The sequence below is a fragment of the Podarcis filfolensis genome (genome assembly GCF_964270895.1).
Source record: "Podarcis filfolensis genome assembly, chromosome: 3".
NCBI lineage: Eukaryota > Metazoa > Chordata > Lepidosauria > Squamata > Lacertidae > Podarcis > Podarcis filfolensis.
In genome coordinates, this window is record NC_139606.1 from 85,063,955 (window position 1) to 85,085,294 (window position 21,340).

A 21,340-nucleotide genomic window follows, 5' to 3' on the forward strand; every position below is an offset into this window, starting at 1 on the left:
AAGTTTGTAAGCCTCTGCTCCACTCCCACCCCCACTTCCCAGTGCAGCAGTATCGCTAGCAAAGCTAATTTCAGAGCTTTGTGTGCCACAATACAAAACTATATATTGGTGGGTGGAAAGGAAAAGGAAAAGAAGAAGAAAAAACAAACAGAGAAACAGGTTCTGACATCTAATCAGATCTGCCGTATTGATTTTTTTCTCCCTCTCTCTTTTTTTGCAACTTTAGCTTTGGAACAAATCAGCAAAACAACCAAATTATCACCCAGAATTCACTTTCCCCCAAGAGAGCTAGTTCAAAAGCAAGTCACAAGCGTGCACAGGCACAAATATATACCTATAACACACACTCATCATCAGAGCAGATTCTCAGTTGGAAAGAACAAGCGGAGGAAAAATTTGCGCTCTCATCAGAGAGCCTTCAGCAACCACACGATTCCCATTTCCGACAAGATTAGAATTCCAGGGCAAGTCATAAAGCTAATGAGCTGCTCGTGCTGGAGAGCAGTGGCTCAATTAAGTGGAGCACATGCACGCACCCGTCTATAACGCCTCACTCCCCACATGAGAAGGAGAGGGACCAGCAACGAGGGCATGGAGGTGACCCCGAGTGTTGCGGTGCTTTCCAAATAATGAGGCTCTCTTTTAAAGATCAGAAAGATTCTGAAAACGATCCAGCAGATGGTCCTAAAGAAGGAACTGCAAGGTCTCTTGACCAAGACTGTGCAGGGGTACGATGGCTTGCCCTTCCCTTAAATCACCAAAATCTGCATGCGAGTTCATACAGCCATTTCAGTTCGTTTGCAATGCAATGAGATCAAAGGTATGGCAAACCTATCCTGGGATGCTTTCAATAAATACATCTTTGAATCACAACTCGCCACGAGATCCCTGGAAACTTTCTGGAACAAGTTTTGAGTAGGGGTATAATAAGCTGCAGTTCAAAGGCCCATTGAAAACACTGCACTGTACATTCCACTCATGAGCTGATAAATTCTGTTAATGACAGTTTCACCAAAATGAACCTTAAAATGATAATTTGAACCATCCCTTATTAAGGGTGCCTCGATTCTGTGATCTGGTAGAAACACAATGTTGGTTTCCCTGTTTGTAGATTGGAAACCAGCCTTGAGAACACACACCCCTTTCATCTTCCCTCTTCGTACAATGTGTGACAGCTTTGAAATCCCATCCTAGGGGTTGTAAATAAGACTGCTGATATCATAATGCTACCATGCAAATCTATGGTGCAACCACGTTTGGAATGCTGTGTACAGTTCTGGTCACCTGACCTCAAAAAGGACACTGTAGAGTTGGAAGAGTTTCAGAAAAGGTCAATCAAGGGGATCAAGGGGACAGAGCGACTGCCCTATGAGGAAAGGTTGCAGCATTTGGGACTTTTCAGTTTAAATAAAAGTTTGCAAAAGAAGTGGCATGATTTAAGTTAATAAATTTATACATGGCATGGGCAAAGTTCCCTCATGGGACTCATGGACACCCAGTGAAGCACACAAGGCGGTGATGACCACCAACTTGGGTGGCTTTTAAGGAGGATTATACAAATTCACGGAGGATAAGGCAATCAATGGCTGCTCCTCCAGTTGCTGAGAACTGAAGGGCAGAGTGCTCTTGTTGTGCTTGGGTCCTGCTTGTGGGGTTTCCTGGTTGGCCACTGTGAGAACAGGATGCTGGACTAGATGGGCCATTGGCCTTATTCAGCAGGCTCTTCTTCTGTTCTTGTTGCGAAACCATGCTTAACAACAGGCAGCGAGTATCACATGAAAGAGAGGAGAAGGGAAGGGGAACAGGGGTCTGTTTTCAAAGGCTGGGTCCTGAGTTGAAAAGCATGGCTTGCAGGGAGCAAGGGTTATGATAGCTCAAGGCCTGTGTTGCATTTTGTGTATGTTTTCTTCTTCTCCTTCTTCTTGATTCACTCGGGTAATATTATATTTGTGTGTGGAGGGCGGGGGATGGAGATATGTTCATCAGAATCGAATTGTAATTTGAACCTAGCATCTTTAAACTGCACCTTCAGTTGTTTGCTCTGTGATATTGCTTTTCAGGGAGATTTAGACAACAAAATTGAGGGCATTTGCTCAGCTCTGTCCAGGTTTTCAGTACAGATTTCTTTATTTCTGCAGGAGAAAGGGGGGAGTGCCTAGAAAGAACGGCTGGTTTCTAATAAGCGATGCTGTGTGTGCTGTAAGCATGCTATTTGGTGACAGCAGCCCAGGGATGGTGCCTGATGGTGCAAATTAACATTCTCTCTCTTAATCCCACACCTGCCAGCTTCTCATTCCCAAAGCTACCTACATTCCACAGGAAATATGGTCCTGAAATTCTCCTGATGGGAGGCTACCTTTGCAAAAAGAGTTATCACCACATGCCTTCAATTCACCACTCCCATTAATAACATCAAGCAATGACTTCATCCCAGACCTGGAGAGTGAAAGAGCCAAATTGCTTTCATCCTGTCTCAGGTATTAAAAATTCTGCCCGGTTTAGCATTTGATCACCTGCAAAGAGCGCATTATTCACATATGCTATCAAGAAAGCTGCTACACTATGAACGCTAGGGAAAGATCCATCCTTAAAATACACACACACCAAACATATTGCTTTGCTACATCTGTGACTGATCTATGTCCGATGTGAGTTGGTTCTGGGCCAGCCAGAAGGCAACATATTTGGAATCACATTGCCTTCTGGCTGACTCCCAAATAACTTGGGCCATCCAAGGTCACAGAGAGTAACTGAGTGGCATCTTTCCAGAGCACAGAGATTAAATATCTTCTCTCATCATGGGCAAACTGGCCTTACACTGCATCTGACCAGACTCCAATAAACGCCTTTCAGACTCTGCCATTGACCCAACATTGGAATGCTGCTAAAATTATGCTCCCAGATGAGAGTCTAAGTTATCTGCTTGCTGCCTCATAATATACCAAAATATAAAAGGAAGTCTTATTTTTGAAACAGTCCTGAAATTAAAACATCCATGACTTGTGAATGTAAACAGAGCACATGGTTTGCAGTTTGTCATGTTCACTGTAGTGTGAAGATGCACATGAGAAGGACCACAGAAACAGGGTTAACCCAATTTCTTATCTGGGTTTACAAAATAAAATCACTTCATATGTTCTCCCTATTTAAGTGAAGTAAAGCGAAACTTCACCTAGGTAGTCATGGTTTTCAAGGGTTTCTGTTTAGAATCTTATTATGGAACAAGAGGGCATCACAAGGCCAACAAGAAAAAAGAAAGTCAGAGTTGCACATCCAACTGCAAATAAGTCCACAGCAATCCTAGCCAACAATATTAATAACAAAAGCCACCTGCTCACATCTAATGCTTAAGTCAGTCATTTGTGACACACCGATGAACCCAAGGAGTAAAAAAAGAAATGGAGGTGGGAAGAGACAGCAATTATTTCTTGCCAAAAGAGTCCAAGCAAGGAGACTGGAACTGGCAGACAGCTTCAGTTCTGGAAGAGTTAATTCAATCATTGGTGAAATGATGGAAAGCACATCATTTCACCATACTGAGGTTCTTTCAAATATGTAGGTTCTTTCAAGTTGTAGTATCTCAACTGCACTCTTCATGCATGTGGATTTTGTTATTCCAAGGGAAAACAGAGAACAACTAGGTCCAACAAGAGATGCTCTTCTTAGAGGCAACTAGAACACTGATGCACACTAGCATAGAAGCAAAGAGCAATGAAATTCTACAGCTGTACTCACACTGTACATTGAGCTGCACCAGGGCTTCCCGGGGTCTAATGTTGAAGCCATTGTACCTGGCTGTCTGGCACTTGTAAGTCCCACTCAGTTCTCGGGTGACTTTCTCCAAATGCAGCTTCCCGTCGCTTGTCTCCACTGTCATGGCACCTGAGGGCATAGGAGCCTCCTTATCTACTCTGGACCAAAGGATGGGAGGCTTGGGCTTCCCCCGGACTTCGCACTGCAACTCTGCCCTAGAGCCTTCGCGCACAGTGATGGTGGACTGACCTTTGGGCACCATGATGGATGGAGGCACTAATGGGAGAAGACGACAAGAAAGGACCATTCACACACTGCGCTGCACCTTGCTTGCTTAGCACAACAAAAATACTTAGGAGTTGGTTAAATGGGTGTATTGCAATAAGGTGGTGGTAATAAAAAATAAAATCCAAATCCTTTGTTAAGGGTCGCTGAAATCTGAGCTCCTAGAAGAGTAGAATTTAAATCCTTTAACCTGACTAAATTATCTAGTAAATGAACACAATTCCTTATTTTGCAAATATCTGGCTTTTGCCAGTCATAGGGAGGAGCTTTCCTTTTTCTGCTAGGTTCTACTCAGAATCCTCCTTTCCAATTAGTTTGGAAATGTTCTTAAAAATCAGTACTTGCTGTACTTATATACTGCTTTCACAGAATCACAGAGTTTGAAGGAACCTTGGAGGTTCCAGATGTTGTTGGACCTCAACTGCCATCAGCAGTAGCCAGCATGGCCAAAGGTCAGGGTTAGTGGGACAGGTAGTCCAGCAACATTTGGGGGTGGGATGGGGTGGTGGGGCTACAGATTTCTGACCCCTGCCATCAAGATGAAACTTGGGATTCATCTCTGCTGCCTGAGTCCTCTACCTCTGTAAAAGCCAAGTTTTGCCAAGCCCAGGGATGGAACACCTGAAGATCACAGAAAGAAATGTCTCCTCCTCCTCTAAAATTTCCTTCCTCCAGCTGCCTCTTTTGTTTCCATATGAAGTACACTGATGCTTTCATGTGCCAGAGGGCTTGTATTATTCCTCCTTAGATGAAACTCAGAAGTCCTGAAGTCATTTTAACCTGCACTGCCCAGTGATGACTCAGTGTGACCCACGTATAATAGGGCAAGGGAGAGTGTGATTATTTTAATAACACACAAAAGGAGTACATAGCTGCCTTAAGAGTATATTTAGGCTGGCTCCAGCCGCCAGTATCTCCAGCGGCAACTTTGCCAGGCAATAAGGAGGTGAATTTTCAATTTGCAGGTCTCCTGTGGGTTGAGGAATCTCATCAGATCCTCTTCTCTACGGTGCGAAGACGGAGCTGCACCCTTCCAGCTCAGCACCGCTGGCACACGCTCACCTGGCAGGAGACAATTTTCTCCAAGGGAAAAACGTGTAAATTACATTTGTGGAGTTTTTAATTAAAGCTGTCTCTCCAGGGCCTCCTACTGTGGATGGCCATCTTGCTAAGCTGTGGCCTCACTTGTGGGATGAAGCCAGAGAGACAGGGAACACAGAACTACTTCCCTCTTCCTAGCCCACCATTGTGGTCCACTGGCGATGAGAGGAAAGAGCTGCCATTCAATGCAATCATTCAACGTTTCTTAAAGAGCACATAAAGGAGAATTTAAGGCCAACTCTTCGTTTCCCTGTGTTAGAGAGAAGGAAAGGACTGCCAAGGATCCTGATATGGAAATTCTCTCTGGAGCATGCAGCTCTAATTTCCATAATGTGCAAATGATGGCCTTGGTAGTAAAGATGCTTCAAAATGCCCTGCACTCTAGTTGCCCAAATGCTTTGCCCCTCTCAGCTACAACATTGAGAGATATAACCCCGAGGAAGAATGCAATCAGATTCTCTCTTTTTAGGTCTCTCAGAGCCAATCTGCATAGCAAAATCTAGCCTAGTCTAAAAGTCTTCTCCTTGAGATGTTATTGTTCTATATGCAGACTTAAAAAACAACTCAAAACACGGGGAAGCATCCAGACAGGTGGTACCTCACTTTTTATTTGAAGAAGTACAATCCCACAAGTGAGGCCACAATTTACCAAGATGATCTTATACAGGAATGTGTACTGCACACATGCTTATTCCACAATGGTTTCAGTCAGAAATATGAAGTGACTAGACCCACCTGCTACCTTTGGACACAGACTGGGTGGAAAGCCTTCTTTAAGGACCTTTTTAATCAAATTTGGAAAGGGGAGGAAGAACTTCACTGTGGTGCACTTATCAATCACAGCTCCTCCAATGGAAGATATATTCATTTGTTTCTGTGTGCCTATGCATGTGCCATGCGATTAAAGCAAATGTACCAGTTGATTAAACTTTGCACTCCTATTCTTGGGTTGCTTTTTCAAAATTTCCTACAAAGATTTTGCTGAGGTATATGAAGTTCTTTAACTTAGTTCAACCTCCTTAATAGTCCAAGAAGGCCCATGTGGAAGGCTCACCTGTTTCTGAAGAAATGTTCACCTCAACACTGAGGTCAGGAATGGGTGCTCCTTGAAAAGAAGCAACGCACAGGTACGTGCCATAGTCAGTGAAGCGTAGGTCAATTATCTCCAGGCTGCTAGTCACCGGAGGAAGTTCTGGATCATTCCTGATGACAACTAGCCGGTCTGAGATCTTGGCCAGCTTCCCATTTTTGTACCAGAAGTAGAAAACCTTCTCTTGGGGGACAGCATCCACATGGCATGAGAGCTTCAGGTCCTGCCCTAGCTGGATGGTCTCGCTCTCTTTAATCACATCAGGAGTGATCTGGAATGTAACATTCCTCATGGCTGTAAGAGACACAAATGCCAAGCTGGTGAATAGTCACTTAATGCAATGGCACCTTGTACCTTCTAAGGCAGGGGTGGGGAACTGGAACCAGCCCATAATTCTCACACACCCGTGGACCACCTGCCAAAGCTCAAAGGGTTCAATTTAAGTGCTCGGCAGCTGAGCCCCTGAGAAGTCTGGTTGCAGGCATGATTTACATTCAACCTGCACCTGAAAAGGGGCATAGAGCGGGGAAAGGACATAGCGGGGTTTGCTGACTATACTGTCCAACTTAATTCCTTAGTGCAGCTGATTCTAGTGGGGCTCATTGTTAGTAAGCTCCACTTGGAAAGGAACAACTGGGAGCTCACTTTAAGCTGCAGTTTGTTCATTACTCGCCATGTCCTTACTTATCCACACCTGACATCTCATATGACACGAGGTGAGGGGGAAGTGGGCATGGTTTGGTGGGGGGGAAACAGCTTTGTGGGCAAGTTGGAATATGTGCTGGGCATAATTGCTTTTAATATTGAACATTAAATTGGTGAAGGGCAGACAATAAATTGAAATAGAATAATATATTTAATATTATTCTCTAGCCCATAGTGCTAGTATTATGTTTAGAAAGTTGAGGTAATTTTAATCTGATTTAGTATTTTAACTTTTGGAAGATTTTAAGTGTGGTTGTGAATTTTTCTTGATTTTCTTGTTTTATCTTTTTGTAACCATTTTGAGGTTTGTTTGTTTGTTTCTACAATCAAGCAGTATGTGCATGTGTGTGTGTGTGCACTGGGGGTCCAGAGCCAGTCTTCAACTAAGCCCACTGAAACACGTACATCGCACCAAAAGGTTCACTGTCTTCTTGGCTGGATTCCCCACGTTGTTGATGGCCGTGCAATTGTAATACCCTGAATCTTCTGCACGGATGCTCCAGATGGTGAGGTTTCCCCCTTGGATAAGGCTGTTGCGGGGCATAGGGCCAGGTGAGTGGGACCAGACGACCTGGGGCAAAGGGTCCCCACCAGTCAACAGACACTGAATGGTGACATTATCTCCCGGGTTCACCACCAAGGTCTCATTGACAGACAACTTCAGGGCTGGTGGAGCTGGAAGAGAGAGAGAGAGGGGGGGGGGCGAAGGTTAGCTTGTGTGTGGGGAATTTGCTTTATTTACCAAAGGAGGACACTTGGGTTTTTTTCCTCTTGCCTTTATAGGGAAAATCTGGGCTAAAGATTACATGTCAGAAGGCAGTACTTCTCAAATATGTGATTCTAAGAATGCAGTTCCATCTTATCTGTATTAAATATGAAGGTATATCTTATCTCAAAAGATTCAATTATATTTATGCAATCAGTTTCCAGAACAGGTAGATCACCCTCTTGTAACTGCAGGACAGCTTCCAGCTTCTCTTGTCTCTCCTTAGTAACGTAAGAAGCTGCTGTATCAGGTTAATTGTCCATCTGGGCTAGAATCCTGTTATCACCGGATGCCTATAGGAATTCCACAAGCAGGACCTGAGCACAACAGTACTATTCCCACTTGTGATTTCCAACAAGTGGCATTCAGAGGCATTCTTGGAAAGGGCTAGCTGCTGTTCATTGCCTTATCCTCCATGAATTTATCTAATCCTCTTTTAAATCCAGCCAGGTTAGCAGCCATCACTACATCTCAAGGCTACAACTTCAGGACGGGACCATGGTGCTTTCTAGGCACTTGGTGTAGCTTCTACGATTTCCCCTGGGGTACTGCTGGTTTGCCCCAGGATGCTGGACAAGTTTACTCAAGCAAAGCAGGGAAACAAACTTCGGGGGCTTGGAAAGCCTGCTGAGCTGGAGAAGAATGTCCCCTGCCCACCTCCTAGAAACACTCCTTGCTGGTTAAATCTATCTGTGGGAAGCCCCAGAAATCTCACCCGGCACTATTCCTTAATACAGAATTCCACTGTAGAATTCACACCAATCCAGCAGTAGTTCAGTGTTAAATTACTGCTAGAATATCCAACAGTAATTCACTGCTGGCGTCTCGGGGATGTATGACAGAGACAGTGCAAATGGTTTGTCAAGTAAAGTAGCAGTTCTTTTCTGCTGGACAGACAAAGGCCGCACATGCTAAACCACGGCTGCCTCTGCTGTCATGCTTCTGCCCTTTCTGGGTGAAGGGAGGACATTAGAAGCATCCGATCACATTTTGTGGCAAAACGGTCTTTTCCAAATCCCCACATCTCATTTTATTTCTCAAAGCAGACTCCTGATATCAAAAGATTTTTTCCTTATGGATTTAATTCCCACAAGCTCAGGCCTTAACAACAAAGAGCAAAACTCCTTTAGCTTGTTAATGCCACCCCTCTCTCCACCCTAGCAATTGGTGCTAACCCATTTCCTTGCCCTGTGTACATATCAAACACTCAACTCCAACCTCATTCACAAATCCTTGAGCCTTCCCCTTTATGCAAGGAGTCACATTATGAATGGGCAGCTCCTTTCCTTTAGAATGCTTAACCTAGACCCTTCTGATTAATTCCCCCCTCCCACATCCCCAGACACAGATCCAAAAGACATTTCTCTATGTTTTTTCTGTCTAATCTCTCAAAGGCCCTTTAAAGCCCCTTTAAAGCTTGTCAGCACCATCAGAGACTCCAAACAGAGCTCAGAAAGCACCAGTCAGAGGTACAAAGGCTGAGAGCATGTTTTAAGTAACAATCGTAATAATGCAAAATAAGGTGTTGTTACATATTCATAAAGCTTGATTTAACGACATCATTATTTCTGCCATCTCTTCTCCTTGGACCCTGTGTTAATGAGCTGTGCTGAGACTGCCTTGAATTTCTGAGTTACAGCTCACGCAAACAGAAAGTGAGAGGGTTGTTCTCTCAATAAAAGGGCAGCAACATATATATTTCAGAGCTGCTCTCTTTTTCCACATCCAGACTGATTGTTCTACCTCAGTGCTTCAGAAAGCAGTGCTCCCCATTTACTGGCCAAATATGCAGATTCACTCAAGTGAAGTGCCCCCAATTTCTTTCAACTCACTTAGTACTCAAGGCATTATATTAAAACTGGATGTACCTAGTAGTGAGACAAATGTTATCATTTGAGAACCACTCCAAGCTGAGCTGCAGTGGGGCCCTGATATATCTGAAGAGTAATGTGAAATGTACATGCACTCACCACCACTGTAACTCCACTCCCAACAGCCAAATTTTTGGAGGAAAAGAGGTAGGGGAATTATGACTTTCATTCAGTGGCAACTGAGAGGCGCTCCAGCAACGAGCACATGCAGATTCTGCCCTCTGTGTGTAAATTTGCAGAGATGCCTCTCATTTTGTTGCTCACAGGTGGGGGAGCAAAATGGGGTGGGGATTTGCTCACTCCTAGATGTACTCAAATCTCGGATGGGGATGTGTGTGAAGCTAGAAGCAGGAGAAGGCTCAAGTCCAAAACACAGAAGGCACTACCTTGTAAACGGTTCACTAATTATTTTGCTTTTAGGTAATTGCCATTGAAGCTGTTCTTTTTGCATTTTGTTTTACTCTGACCCTACTCTTGAACATTTTCCCACCACCAAGTGTATAAAAGCCTGCCAACTTACAATTACCATGTATCTGATGAAGTGGACTGTGGTTTACAAAAGCTTATGCCATATCCAATTTGTTCATCTTTGATGGGGCCATAAGAGTCTTAGATGCCTCTGTTGAGGAGGCTCCTGATATTTATACCATACTTGGCCAACAGTGAACTTCATAGTCTCTTCTGCTTACAAAGGCCCCTATTCCTTTTTACACAAGAAGAGGGCCCTAAGGCTTGGGTATGTAGAATCTTAGGTAGCAGCAGCATTTCTCAGGAATATCTAGGGATTATTGTGGATAACAAACTGGACATGAAGCAACCAGGTGGCCTTGTAGTTTGAAAGGCCAACATCATTTTATGTTGTATTAACACAATATTTATGTCAAAGAATAAATAAGTTATGGTGCCACGCTACACCATAGCTGAATTGTGCTTAGTTCTTTTGTTTTCCAATCCTGTTAAAGTTTTTAGATTTTAAAAGATGGTGTGAACTCATATGTCATTGGTCCATGCAATGACAAAGACGTCCTCAAATCAGCACCACAGAGATAGACCTGGATGACCCTAGGAGAGCTTCAAGGATGCTAAAGAGTCTAGAAAGAAAATTCTAAGCGAAGAAGCTGAATGAACAGGATCTGTTTTGGTTGTGGAAAAGAAGGTGGTTATAATGGGGCTTTGAACACATCTGTACCTCATTTGAAATTATGGATGGTTTTTGTTAGGTGTGGTACAAAGCACCGTTTCTACGAACTCCTGTTCAGATATGACTTTTCTGAATAGTTATCAGAGGATAATGGACCACTTAGAAGAGACTCACAGATTTATCTTTCAGCTGTGCATTGATTTTACATGTAAACGAAAATGCCCTTCATTTATCAATTTGTATGACACTGAACAACCAGTACCATCTGCATCTTTGCGTGTGACAGATGGACATGTGAAACAACTCTGGAATGTGAGAATATAACTGGTGTGTTATTAATATTTTCTAAAAGCCTTCATAAAGTATAGGGAGAACATCTACCCAAATTCATGACCAAATGATGGCATCTTAAACCGAGCATTTTCTCTTCTTGTTGGCCCCAGCATCTTTTCCTTTTGTATTTCTACGTTGTGAGTTTCCTTGTGATCTTTGGATGAAGGTCGGAATACATATAATTAAATAATAAATAACCTGCAATAATCACAAGTGTGGGATTTCTCCTGCTTTTCGCTGAATTGATAGTTCTCTTATTTTCCTCATTGCAAATAAAATAATTCTTTCACACCTATGGGCTACAGATAGTCTTCATTTCTGAAAACCAACATGGATCAATCAGGATGCAGTTCATCCTGTGGGAAAAGACGTAAGTTGTTGCCCTTGAAGAGGCTCCAAGTAGCGTTTTTCTCAACATACTGTGCCCTGCAATGGAGTGGGGCGGGGGGGAATGTCTCTGAAGCTCTGGTTTAGACAACAATTCAAAATTATACTTTTTATTTTATGTCGGTTTCTCAGCCTTAATAGCTAGAATCCTGCTGAGCAACAACATTTTATTTTATCTTTCTCGGTAATGTCAGAAAATGTGACCTGATGGTACCGGTGGTACCTTGGGGCAGCTTGTTTATATGTATGACTGGGAGGGAAAGTGCCTGTAAAACTGCCACCTGCACCTTGTAAAAGTGCCAGCAGCACCTCTTCAGGCAAAAGAGCTCTGGCTAGACAGCGCAAAATCCAAAACCAGCTTTGGGGCCCACCTCCATTCACATCCTTCCCTTGCTAGCGGATGGAGGCTAACAATATGCAGTCATTGTTATGCAGCAGATGAATCTCATTTATTTGTAACCTGTGGCGATTCCTTTTGTTCTCGGCTCAGAAAACTTGCTGGCGAAGTCTGTCGTGGAAAGGGAGGGGGGCAACACAAGCAAGAGTCACTTTCAATTCCCTTTGAAGTCCAATTTGCTGCAGTCTAACTGCGGGAGAATTCACTAGCTGTGCTGCCTATCCTATCTGAAATCAAGGGGGGCACAGCACCCTTAATTTCCTCCACCCTCAGCCACGGTACCTAAAATGCAAGGTTCTGGGCTGACAACAGTCCTGTAGCTGGCCCTTGACGCCTCATAATTGTAAAGCCATTTATAAAAGAATACAAGGGGGAAGGATGAAGGGGCAAACTTCTTTTAAAGCTCGGTCACCCCTTAACAGACTCTCTTTCGTATTCCCAAGAAGGGCATTAACAGCTGATTTCCACGTCTCTCCCCGCCCCCCCAGGTTATGGAGGCAACACTGATTCTAATGGTTTAGTGAGTGAAAGTACAGAACAAAAAGGTGGTGGTTTCTCTAGATAAATGTATGCTATGAAAAGGAGTCCTGTAGCCTTGAAGTTACAACGTCTGGCCAAGCTTAGCTTGACCCCTTTGAGGAAGAAACTTCCCAGGCGGCTCATTCCCCAGCAAAGTACTCTTACAGCTAGGAAGATCTTTCTAATGTTCAGCTATTAGAGCTGCCTAGGAAGTGCCAGGTTCACAGTTCAATCTCTTAGCCATTACTCTGCACTAGCTTCCCTGGCTTGCTTTCTAAGTCTCTTTCCTGCCTTTCCACACCCCATCTTTGTAGCACTCCTACGAATCCTTTACTTTTTGTTAACACTCTTCTGGACAAAAAGACTTGGGAGCGAACATGATGCATTTGGGGGGGGGGTCTAACCATTACTGGGCAGAGTAGTATCATGACTACCATCTATGTCTTAGATAGAATGTCTTAAAATTATATACAGTGGTACGTCAGGTTAAGTACTTAATTCATTCCGGAGGTCCGTTCTTAACCTGAAACTGTTCTTAACCTGAAGCACCACTTTAGCTAATGGGGCCTCCTGCTGCCACCGTGCCGCCAGAGCCCGATTTCTGTTCTTATCCTGAAGCAAAGTTCTTAACCTGAAGCACTATTTCTGGGTTAGCAGAGTGTGTAACCTGAAGCGTATGTAACCTGAAGCATATGTAACCCGAGGTACCACTGTACATGCTGGAATTAGGCTTTTCAACTCTCTGGCTAAATCATTGTCTCGTTAAGTCATGCTCAATTTGTTATCTAGTATTGCTCCTAAAGTCTTGTTAGCTATCCGAAAGCCTTATGCTAATAACTTATTCCTCAAGGGCCATAGTTCACTGGTAGAACACATGTTTTGCATACATAAGATCATCCCACTAGGGATGGCCAAATACGTTCATTTTGGTTTCTTATATTTCTCTTCTTAATGTAAAGAGACTCAAGGTATCATTGGGTTCAGGCTTGGATTGGCAGGCTGTGACAAACAAGGGGGGACAAAGAAGAGGATGCAATTTGGGGGGGGGCTGAGACCAGAGAACGGAGGCTGCAGAAGGCAAGTAGTCCCTTCTCCCAGAATCTGCAGTTCTGGATGGAGAGGTGGGAATCCCTCCTTCCCTCTTCTTCCCTCCTGGGGAAGGGACAACATCAATGGGGTCCAGGGCATCAGATGGGCACAAGACCACCACTAGTAATAGACCCATCATCCTTGATGCAGTGCACACTTGACATTTCCTCAAGGCACAGGAGTCTTCCAAGGAAGCTTATCTCACCTTTGAAACTTGGCAGGTGAGTGTGTCAATCTATTTAAACAACTCTGTTGCTTCTGATCTTGGACTCCTTCAAAATGGGCTTCTTCTTCTAGCCCAGCTAGTCATGCTGTTCCCATTGCCTAGTCCGAGTTTTGAGGCTGCTGTGACTCTTTGCCTGTTAGATCGGCCTCAGTAAAGTTCTCTTCCTTAGTATCAAGTAAGAGCATCTATCATCATAGTCTGAGTGACAACCATGACAGTCAAAGTCAGTACTCCACACCACTTTGCAAATTGTTTTTCAAAAAGTCCTCATGAAAACTCACCAGCATTTTAGTGTGAATTTCTCTTAATGTACATGTTTGCATGTAATTTTCCTAATAACAAGTTTTTTCTAAGGCAATTTCCTGTAATATTATGTGCTTTTGTAATGTGCTTTTCCTTAATCCCAGTATATATATATTTTTTACGCATAACTTCACTGGAGAAGTAGACATTGTAAAATTCGGAGAAGTGGGAATTTCAAAATATGACCAAGTTTTGTTTGTGTATTGTTTCGGAAAGCACGAATTAGGAATGTTTGCCTTTCAATGTGAACTGAATTTATTTTTTCTCCCTGGCTCCTACTTACAGGTCATAGGCACCATTACAAAATTCATGAGGGGAAAGATTCCGTAAGGACAAAAGGACCTTTCCTGAATGCAGTCATGTGAAATTGCAGTGGTGGTAGAGGTGGGGGAAGTAGATATTTAAAGACAATTTTTTAATGGTGTATTTACATATACTTCTTAAGAATAATAGCAATGTTCAAGTCAAACAGGATTCTCTCTGTTTCAAATCAGTCATGTGTGCCTTTAGAGTTGCACTGCCTATTCTCCATTCTCCAGTCAGACATCCTTGCAAAAGGGACTGAAGTTTCTAACATTAAGAAAGTCCTCAATGACAGTGGCAGAACCTTAGTCATACACCAAACATATATAGAGCAGCAGAAGGATGGTTGGGCTTTAAGAGCAAAAGTGTTGGACAAGTGGGAAGGAGATGTTGGCCCAAAGTATTATCTCCCTGAAAAGCTTATTTCCCTGCAATCCCCCAGCACTTTCCTCCCAAACAGACTCATTTCCCATATTGGAGCAGAGCTGAAGGAAAAGCAATATTGTGTATGATTTGATCTGTTCCACAGCCCCTTCTGGTGTAACATTTTGTCTCATAAACAAACTTTAAAGAAGTCTTATAAGGGCAAACATGTGGAAATGTGAACTTAGAATGAGTTGTAGGAAGATTCCCAAGAATCAGTTGTAGGAAGATTCCCCCAATTCACAGTAAAAAATGTAAGTTCCTGCTCAAATATCCCTCCTTCCCTCCTGCCAGCAAAGCCTCTGCTGCTGATCTTAATGGGTGGGACTCATATGCTGACACATTTCCTACTGACACCACCCATTGGAGGTCTCTCACTTACCTGTTGTGTTCGTAAGTTCAAAGGTGATTGACTTGTCAGGAATGCCACAAACATTTCTAACAGACACCTGACATGTGTAACTGGCATAGTCTTGGGGTCGCAGATTTTTCAGCTTCAGGACTTTGGTTTCTCCCTGGATTTGGAAGGAAACAGGAAGGGGAAGGGGAAGGGGAAGGGAAAGAGGGAGGGAGAGAGGGAGAGAAATTGTCAGACTTTAATATGACCCAGTGTTTCCATCAAAGAATGTTAGGATTGGTTCGTACATGCAAACAGTTCTGTCCAATTTCCTCTATGCTTAAGTGCAACACAGGAGATGATTATTTTTGAGGCGGAGGGGAGAATCACAGCACACAGTGACAACATTTAACCCTTCCTTCCCTCTCCAGTTCTGGACCCCATACACCCACCACCCTGTGCAGCAGCCAGGCATAAAAACAAACCTCCCAATTTCACCAATGGAAATCCCCCAAACCCTTCCCCAAACCCTAACTGCTGGGCCATAAACCTACAAAGTACAGGGCACAACTTGAAGATATATGATGCCATAACATTGCTGCAACTTATACAACTTTGGATCTGGTCAGGGCATGGCCAAGAGGGAAATCACATGGGAATCCTATGTACACTACATTGAGTTCCACAGAAGGAAGATGGGATGGCAATATTATGAATCAATACATCTCTTGCAACTCCCTTTCCTGAAACAATTGATCTTATATGCAGAATATCATTGACAGATGTGTGCCCAGTCTTCCAAGGAAGGAGATTTCACTCTCCAGGCAGCTTATTCCAAATGCTCAGCTGCCCTGTAGTTTAAATATCAGTGCTTCTTGTCCTTTATTCACCAGCTAGGGCAAACAGCTGTTCCTCTCATTTTCCTGGAATGCCTTTGAATATTTGGAAATGACCAGCATATTCTGCCTTTTGAACTTACACTCTAAAAGGTTTCCAAAATGTTTCATTCCCATATTTGATAATCCACTACTTCAACAAAACCTTGAATATGCAAATAGTAGGAGTGTGCATTAGCTCAGCGTACTTCACAAATTACTAGGTGAACAGGAGTTATTCTCCTGAGGTCTTTACATTATATCAGGGATTCCCTTAATGCTCTGAATCATTCTGTGGATTCAGGGGCACCAAAAATGCTGCATTTAAAAACAACCCTATTTTTCTCCCCTGATTAAAGCAACTATTGCATTTTTTTTAAAGTGAAACCAAGCTGACTAGGGAAACACCCTGAGTTCTCTCCAATCACAGTGATTTGGAAGAATGTTGAGGTGAATATTACAAACGGTTTTTTATGCAGATCTGTGTCTTCCCCTAGGCAGTCAGTTGAAACAATTCTCTCCCAGAGAGAATAGGTTTTGTCCCTCAAAATCCCCGGTGTGTGGGGCAAAAGCCAACTCCCTACCAACGACCCTTGCTGGGAAGGGATAACATTTCCCCCCCACCAGTCTTTACCAGGAAACTATTCTGATCTGGTGGGTAAAAAAAACCCCACAAACCAGCAGTTTGAGGTGGGTCCACAGATGAAGCCCAGAACAAAATTGGAATCCTATATATGTGTGCTCTGATGTAAGTCTGAGTGCAATGGAACTTACTCCTAGAAAAGCAGATACAGAATTCTAGGATGATTCATTTAGGACATAGCAGCTTTAAATAGGGCCTTTGACAGGGCTGGGGAGAACAGACTTTCCCTTTTGCTTTAAGCAGAAAACTGAGCCAGGCTATCTTTTTCTTCACGTCAATTGACAGCTGAGGGACGATAAACTATATTGCTAAGGTCCACCTATATCATATGAAATGAATTTCATTAGTCTACAAAATGAGTTCCTTATTTCTTGCCCTTACTCTTCTGCACCACCAATAGAGTCCTTCTTAATAATCTGCACTTAGTGCTATCTTGCCGAAGTTTCCATTTTGATTTTTGGATCATTAAAAAAATGCCCCACTAGTTTATAATGATTCTTTCTTTCTTTCCTCCTGCAAGGTATGGTTTTCCATAACTTATCAGTCCCCTTGACCTCCTGTTTCCATTTAAAATATCTTTCCAAAGGACTTTCCAGACTAACTTTTTGAGGCTGTCATGCCAAGTTAGGCATGTAGCATTGGACATGTCAACATTTTGGTCAAGCAGCATACTAATTGGGAGCTCTCAGCAATGTTGCACTTCTTGTGTTAGGTTCCACTTGCCTTTTTGCTTCAAGAAAATCTGTTTCAGAGAATGTCTTTCATGAGACCGATCACATATAAAGCCACTTAGGATAGCTCAGTTGGTAAGAGTATGAGACTCTTAATCTCAGGGTCATTGGATTGAGCTCCACACTGGGCAAAAGATTCCTGCATTGCAGAAGGTTGGACTAGATGTTCTATGATTCTACTACAAATTCACTAGAGCTGACTATACAGCTCAGAACATGATGTTCACATAACAGTATGCAATGGAATGTGTAATATATGAACTGGATGAGTAAAATAAATACCTAGGAGACCAATACCCCTGTGAAAAACACCTCCCTGGAGAATGGTTGCTAAGCGGCATGAACAATGGCATTTACAGCCTGCCTGTCAACAAGTGATTTATGCAGGGTTCGTATGCGTCCGATTTATTGATCAGTAAAGGTTGAGTAAATGTGTAGAACCAGGGACTGTAAAGCCTAAACTATTAAGTCTGCAATTCACTTTACTCCACTTGTTAATGTAACCAACTGTCTAAGCTTCATTTTAAAGACCCATATGCAGTCACGAAGCTGAGATGGCAGAAGGCATACAGATGAGTGTGACATTGTGTACACAAACTTTTCTGTCTCATCTTAGCCATACAATAGTATAAACTTAACACAGTGTTTGTATTTCCTAGTTACCTGATCCTATGAAACTGCTGGTTCAGATATGCTCCTATCATAGGTCACCAAACTTAGCTAGTCAATGGAATGTGATGGTTGCTATCCTATCATACAGGTATTTATAGTGGTTATGTGAAATAAGGTTTCTAGGACAGGAACTAACCAGAAGATCATCCAGACTTCCTCTTGTTGCAAATAGGATCAGTGAATCCATCCTTCTATTCTATGAACTGTTTTGAGAAAGGTAGAGTGTACTGTAATTTCTGGAAGCAGAAAGTACTAAGCAGAATTTATTTTTGTAAAAGGTGGTTGAAGCAACAGATTTAATTGTGTATGGTATCCAAATGCCCATTTGTGAGTCGTTGTAAAGAGAAATATGTCCAAACAAGATAATTGTAATTAATAATATGTAAAAAGGTTTGTAGGAATGATCCTATGCATTCTTGGGGTGTAGCTGCAAGAGAAAATACCTGTAAGTTGTTGTACTTATTGTATTTTGCACCTTTGAGATTACAAACAAAATGAATACATTATCAAATGCATCAGTGCTCTTTTTCTAGAAAAAGAGGTGCTAGAAATCACCACGAACACCTTCCTTTTTCTCTTATACTGGCAATGGCACCCACCAGAACTGAGCCAGAACTGAGTTCCAGCGAGTTCTGGCTGCAAAAAAGCCCTGGGTATCATGTTGGGCAAGATGGCCACATCTGCTCCATACATTTACATCGCAATTATACCACTTTAACAGTCATGATTTCCCCTAAAGAGTCCTGAAAAAAATGTAGTTTTTTAGAGTGGTGAGAGTTTTAGGATACTCCTATTCCCCTTGCCAAGCTACAAGTCCCAGAGATCCTTAGGAAAAGGAATTGACTGTTCAAATATTCTGGGGACTGTAGCTCTGTGAGGGGAATGGGTGTCTCCTAACAACCCCCAACACCCTTAACAAACTACATTTTCCCGAACTCTTTGGCAGAATCATGACTTATAAAGTGGTAGAATAATGGTTCAAATGCATGGTGAGGATGGGGTTGTCAAGACTTTGCAGGCTTTTGACGTATTTGGTGGTTGTGCAAATATATTAAAAAAACTGGTCAGTTATAACTATCCAGAATATAATGGGTATAAGGTAACTATGAGCCAATGATTCTTCAGTTGGCAAAACTGGAAGTTTCAGTATGAAGTTTTAAAGGAGAAAAATATTGCCAAAATCAATTTTAATTTTAATTTTTTATGGAAGAAAAAAATTATAATTACCATCTGTAAAAGAATGTGAAAGTAATACCTGGCATAGAACAGTGACGTTAAAGAGTTCCTGTTTTAAAATATTTTGGGAAGGATGGATTATGCAAAAATGAGTCACTGGAACAGTGGGATAAGTTTTGTTCAATATTGGAAGTGCAAAAAATAACTATTATGGTATAAACGAGCAGGCGTTAGAGGCTATATGATAAAGCAGAGAGATGAGTTGTTATGAGCCTATTATATTGATTTGTTGGAAGCCACCCAGAGTGGCTGGGGCAACTCAGTCAGTTGGGTGGGGTTCTATTATTATTATTATTATTATTATTATTATTATTATTAAGATGAGAGACTGTTGATTGATTCATGTTATAAATGGATTAATCTCTGGTTTACTTTGTGGTTTTCCTGATGGTTGTTTTTTGTTCTAACAGCTCCAGGCTGGCACAGCAAAAAGACCTCTTCTGAGAATGGCTGAGGATCTGGGAGTTCCAGTGCTAGACCTGCTCCACCCCTACCCTGCCCTTTTAACACCCTATTATAGGGGTTTGGGCTGACTAATGCTGGCAGGAATCCCACCACTGGTAACTTCACAACTGCCTGAGCTTCCAGTGGCCACAGCAGTGGAAGACCCAACACCATCACTGGCAAAGGGAAACCTCCGTCCAATCCTTACTCTCTCCAGGAACACAGATTGGGGGCTACAGTTGCTCCCTTATATACAGTTATAACTGTTACATTCGATTTGGCTATGTAAGCTACACCATGGAATGGGAATATGGATTTTATATATGTATGCACAGTGCTTCTTTGTTGACAGTACAGAGAACCGTCAGCTCTTTTTAAAATTTTGTGCTGGTATCCATGACACTTTTACAAAGATATGACTAAAGGTACCTCAGGGTGAAAGAAGGAAGGAAGGAAGGAAGGAAGGAAGGAAGGAAGGAAGGAAAGAAAGAAAGAAAGAAAGAAAGAAAGAAAGAAAGAAAGAAAGAAATGTGTATGTATGTGTGCATATCTATATCCATACTAATACTTCTTTTTTGTCTATTTGGATGAAAATAGCAATTTAAAAACAAACACACTCTCTCTCCAGCAGCCATGTTACCAAGTCTTCCAAGTCCACAATATGCCTTACGAAGAAACAGATGAAGGGCAGGGAAGTGTTTACAGAGCAAGCAAGCAAGCCAAGTTTCAAGCAACAGCCAGAAGATAGCATAGGGGAGAACAACTCCCGGATGTCCCATTTTGAGCATCAGTATAATCCATGCTCAGAGCCACCTAAAAAAACACACCTTTAAAACTTTTTTTAGACCAGTGCAAGTGGAATCACCAAGAAATGAGTGTACGAAAAGAATAACGGCACATCGCTGTCCTTCTAGTTTGTGGTTCCTTTACTAAAATGGCCCACCTCCCCCAGAAGTTTTTTGTTTCTTGTTTAATCCAACAACAGAATCATTGCCAAGAGTTTGATGATCCAAACAGAGGAGTTTCACATTATTTATTATTATTATTTATTGAATTGATATACCGCTCTATACCTGGAGGTCTTCACACGACGAGCTAGTCAGTCTCTGAGCACATTTAAGAATAACCAGCCCTGATATGAAAGTCCCACACTCAACGCACACACACACAAGAAATGATATTATATTTTAATGACTTGTTTTCTTACCAAACACTGCCACAGTCTCTTATTCAGAACACCAGTACTCACCCACAGCATATTTTTTATCTACCAGAATAGATCAACAGAGTTGTCTGCTTAGGGTATCTTCAGATTTCATAGGGCAAATGTGAGAATGAATGTGTGTTATGCACATCTATTTCCCTTGCTTCCTGTGTAGCAACTGCAAAGAACTCGTGCGTGTCCCCAAAGATTCACATCTGAGGCACACATATTTCACTGCAAGGACTGGTGTAAGCCTTCCCTGTCTGGATACTGTGCTGGAAGTATATATTTTAAAAAAATCATAGGAATGAATCCATTGTGCATCCATTCTTACTGACATCCAAAAAGTCTCTCTTTCATCTAGCTGCCTGTTTCCTCTGCATGCAAGGAAGGATAGTTTTAATAAGCCATGTACTGGGCTATATTAACTGAGAAGCTGCCTGGGGCACACCAGAAAAATCAAACTCAGCCAGAATCCACACAAGAGTCCAGCCTGAGGTTGGCAG

General features: G+C 42.4%; 1 protein-coding gene across 5 annotated transcripts in view; it reads right to left on the reverse strand.

Annotated features, from left to right (window-relative positions):
• The window catches only part of MDGA1 (MAM domain containing glycosylphosphatidylinositol anchor 1), a 255,017-nt gene that overhangs the window by 133,822 nt on the left and 99,855 nt on the right, over nucleotides 1-21,340 (reverse strand). For all 5 annotated transcript variants that reach the window (XR_014545719.1, XR_014545720.1, XM_083604484.1 and 2 more), the window contains exons 5-8: nucleotides 15,075-15,207; nucleotides 7,340-7,609; nucleotides 6,194-6,523; nucleotides 3,736-4,029 (exon numbers count right to left, since the gene is read on the reverse strand). Coding sequence is in view for 3 of the 5 variants with exons in the window: in XM_083604484.1 (XP_083460610.1) it covers nucleotides 3,736-4,029; nucleotides 6,194-6,523; nucleotides 7,340-7,609; nucleotides 15,075-15,207 (1,027 nt within the window). In the remaining 2 variants the exon portion in view is untranslated. The remainder of the gene's footprint in view (nucleotides 1-3,735; nucleotides 4,030-6,193; nucleotides 6,524-7,339; nucleotides 7,610-15,074; nucleotides 15,208-21,340) is intronic.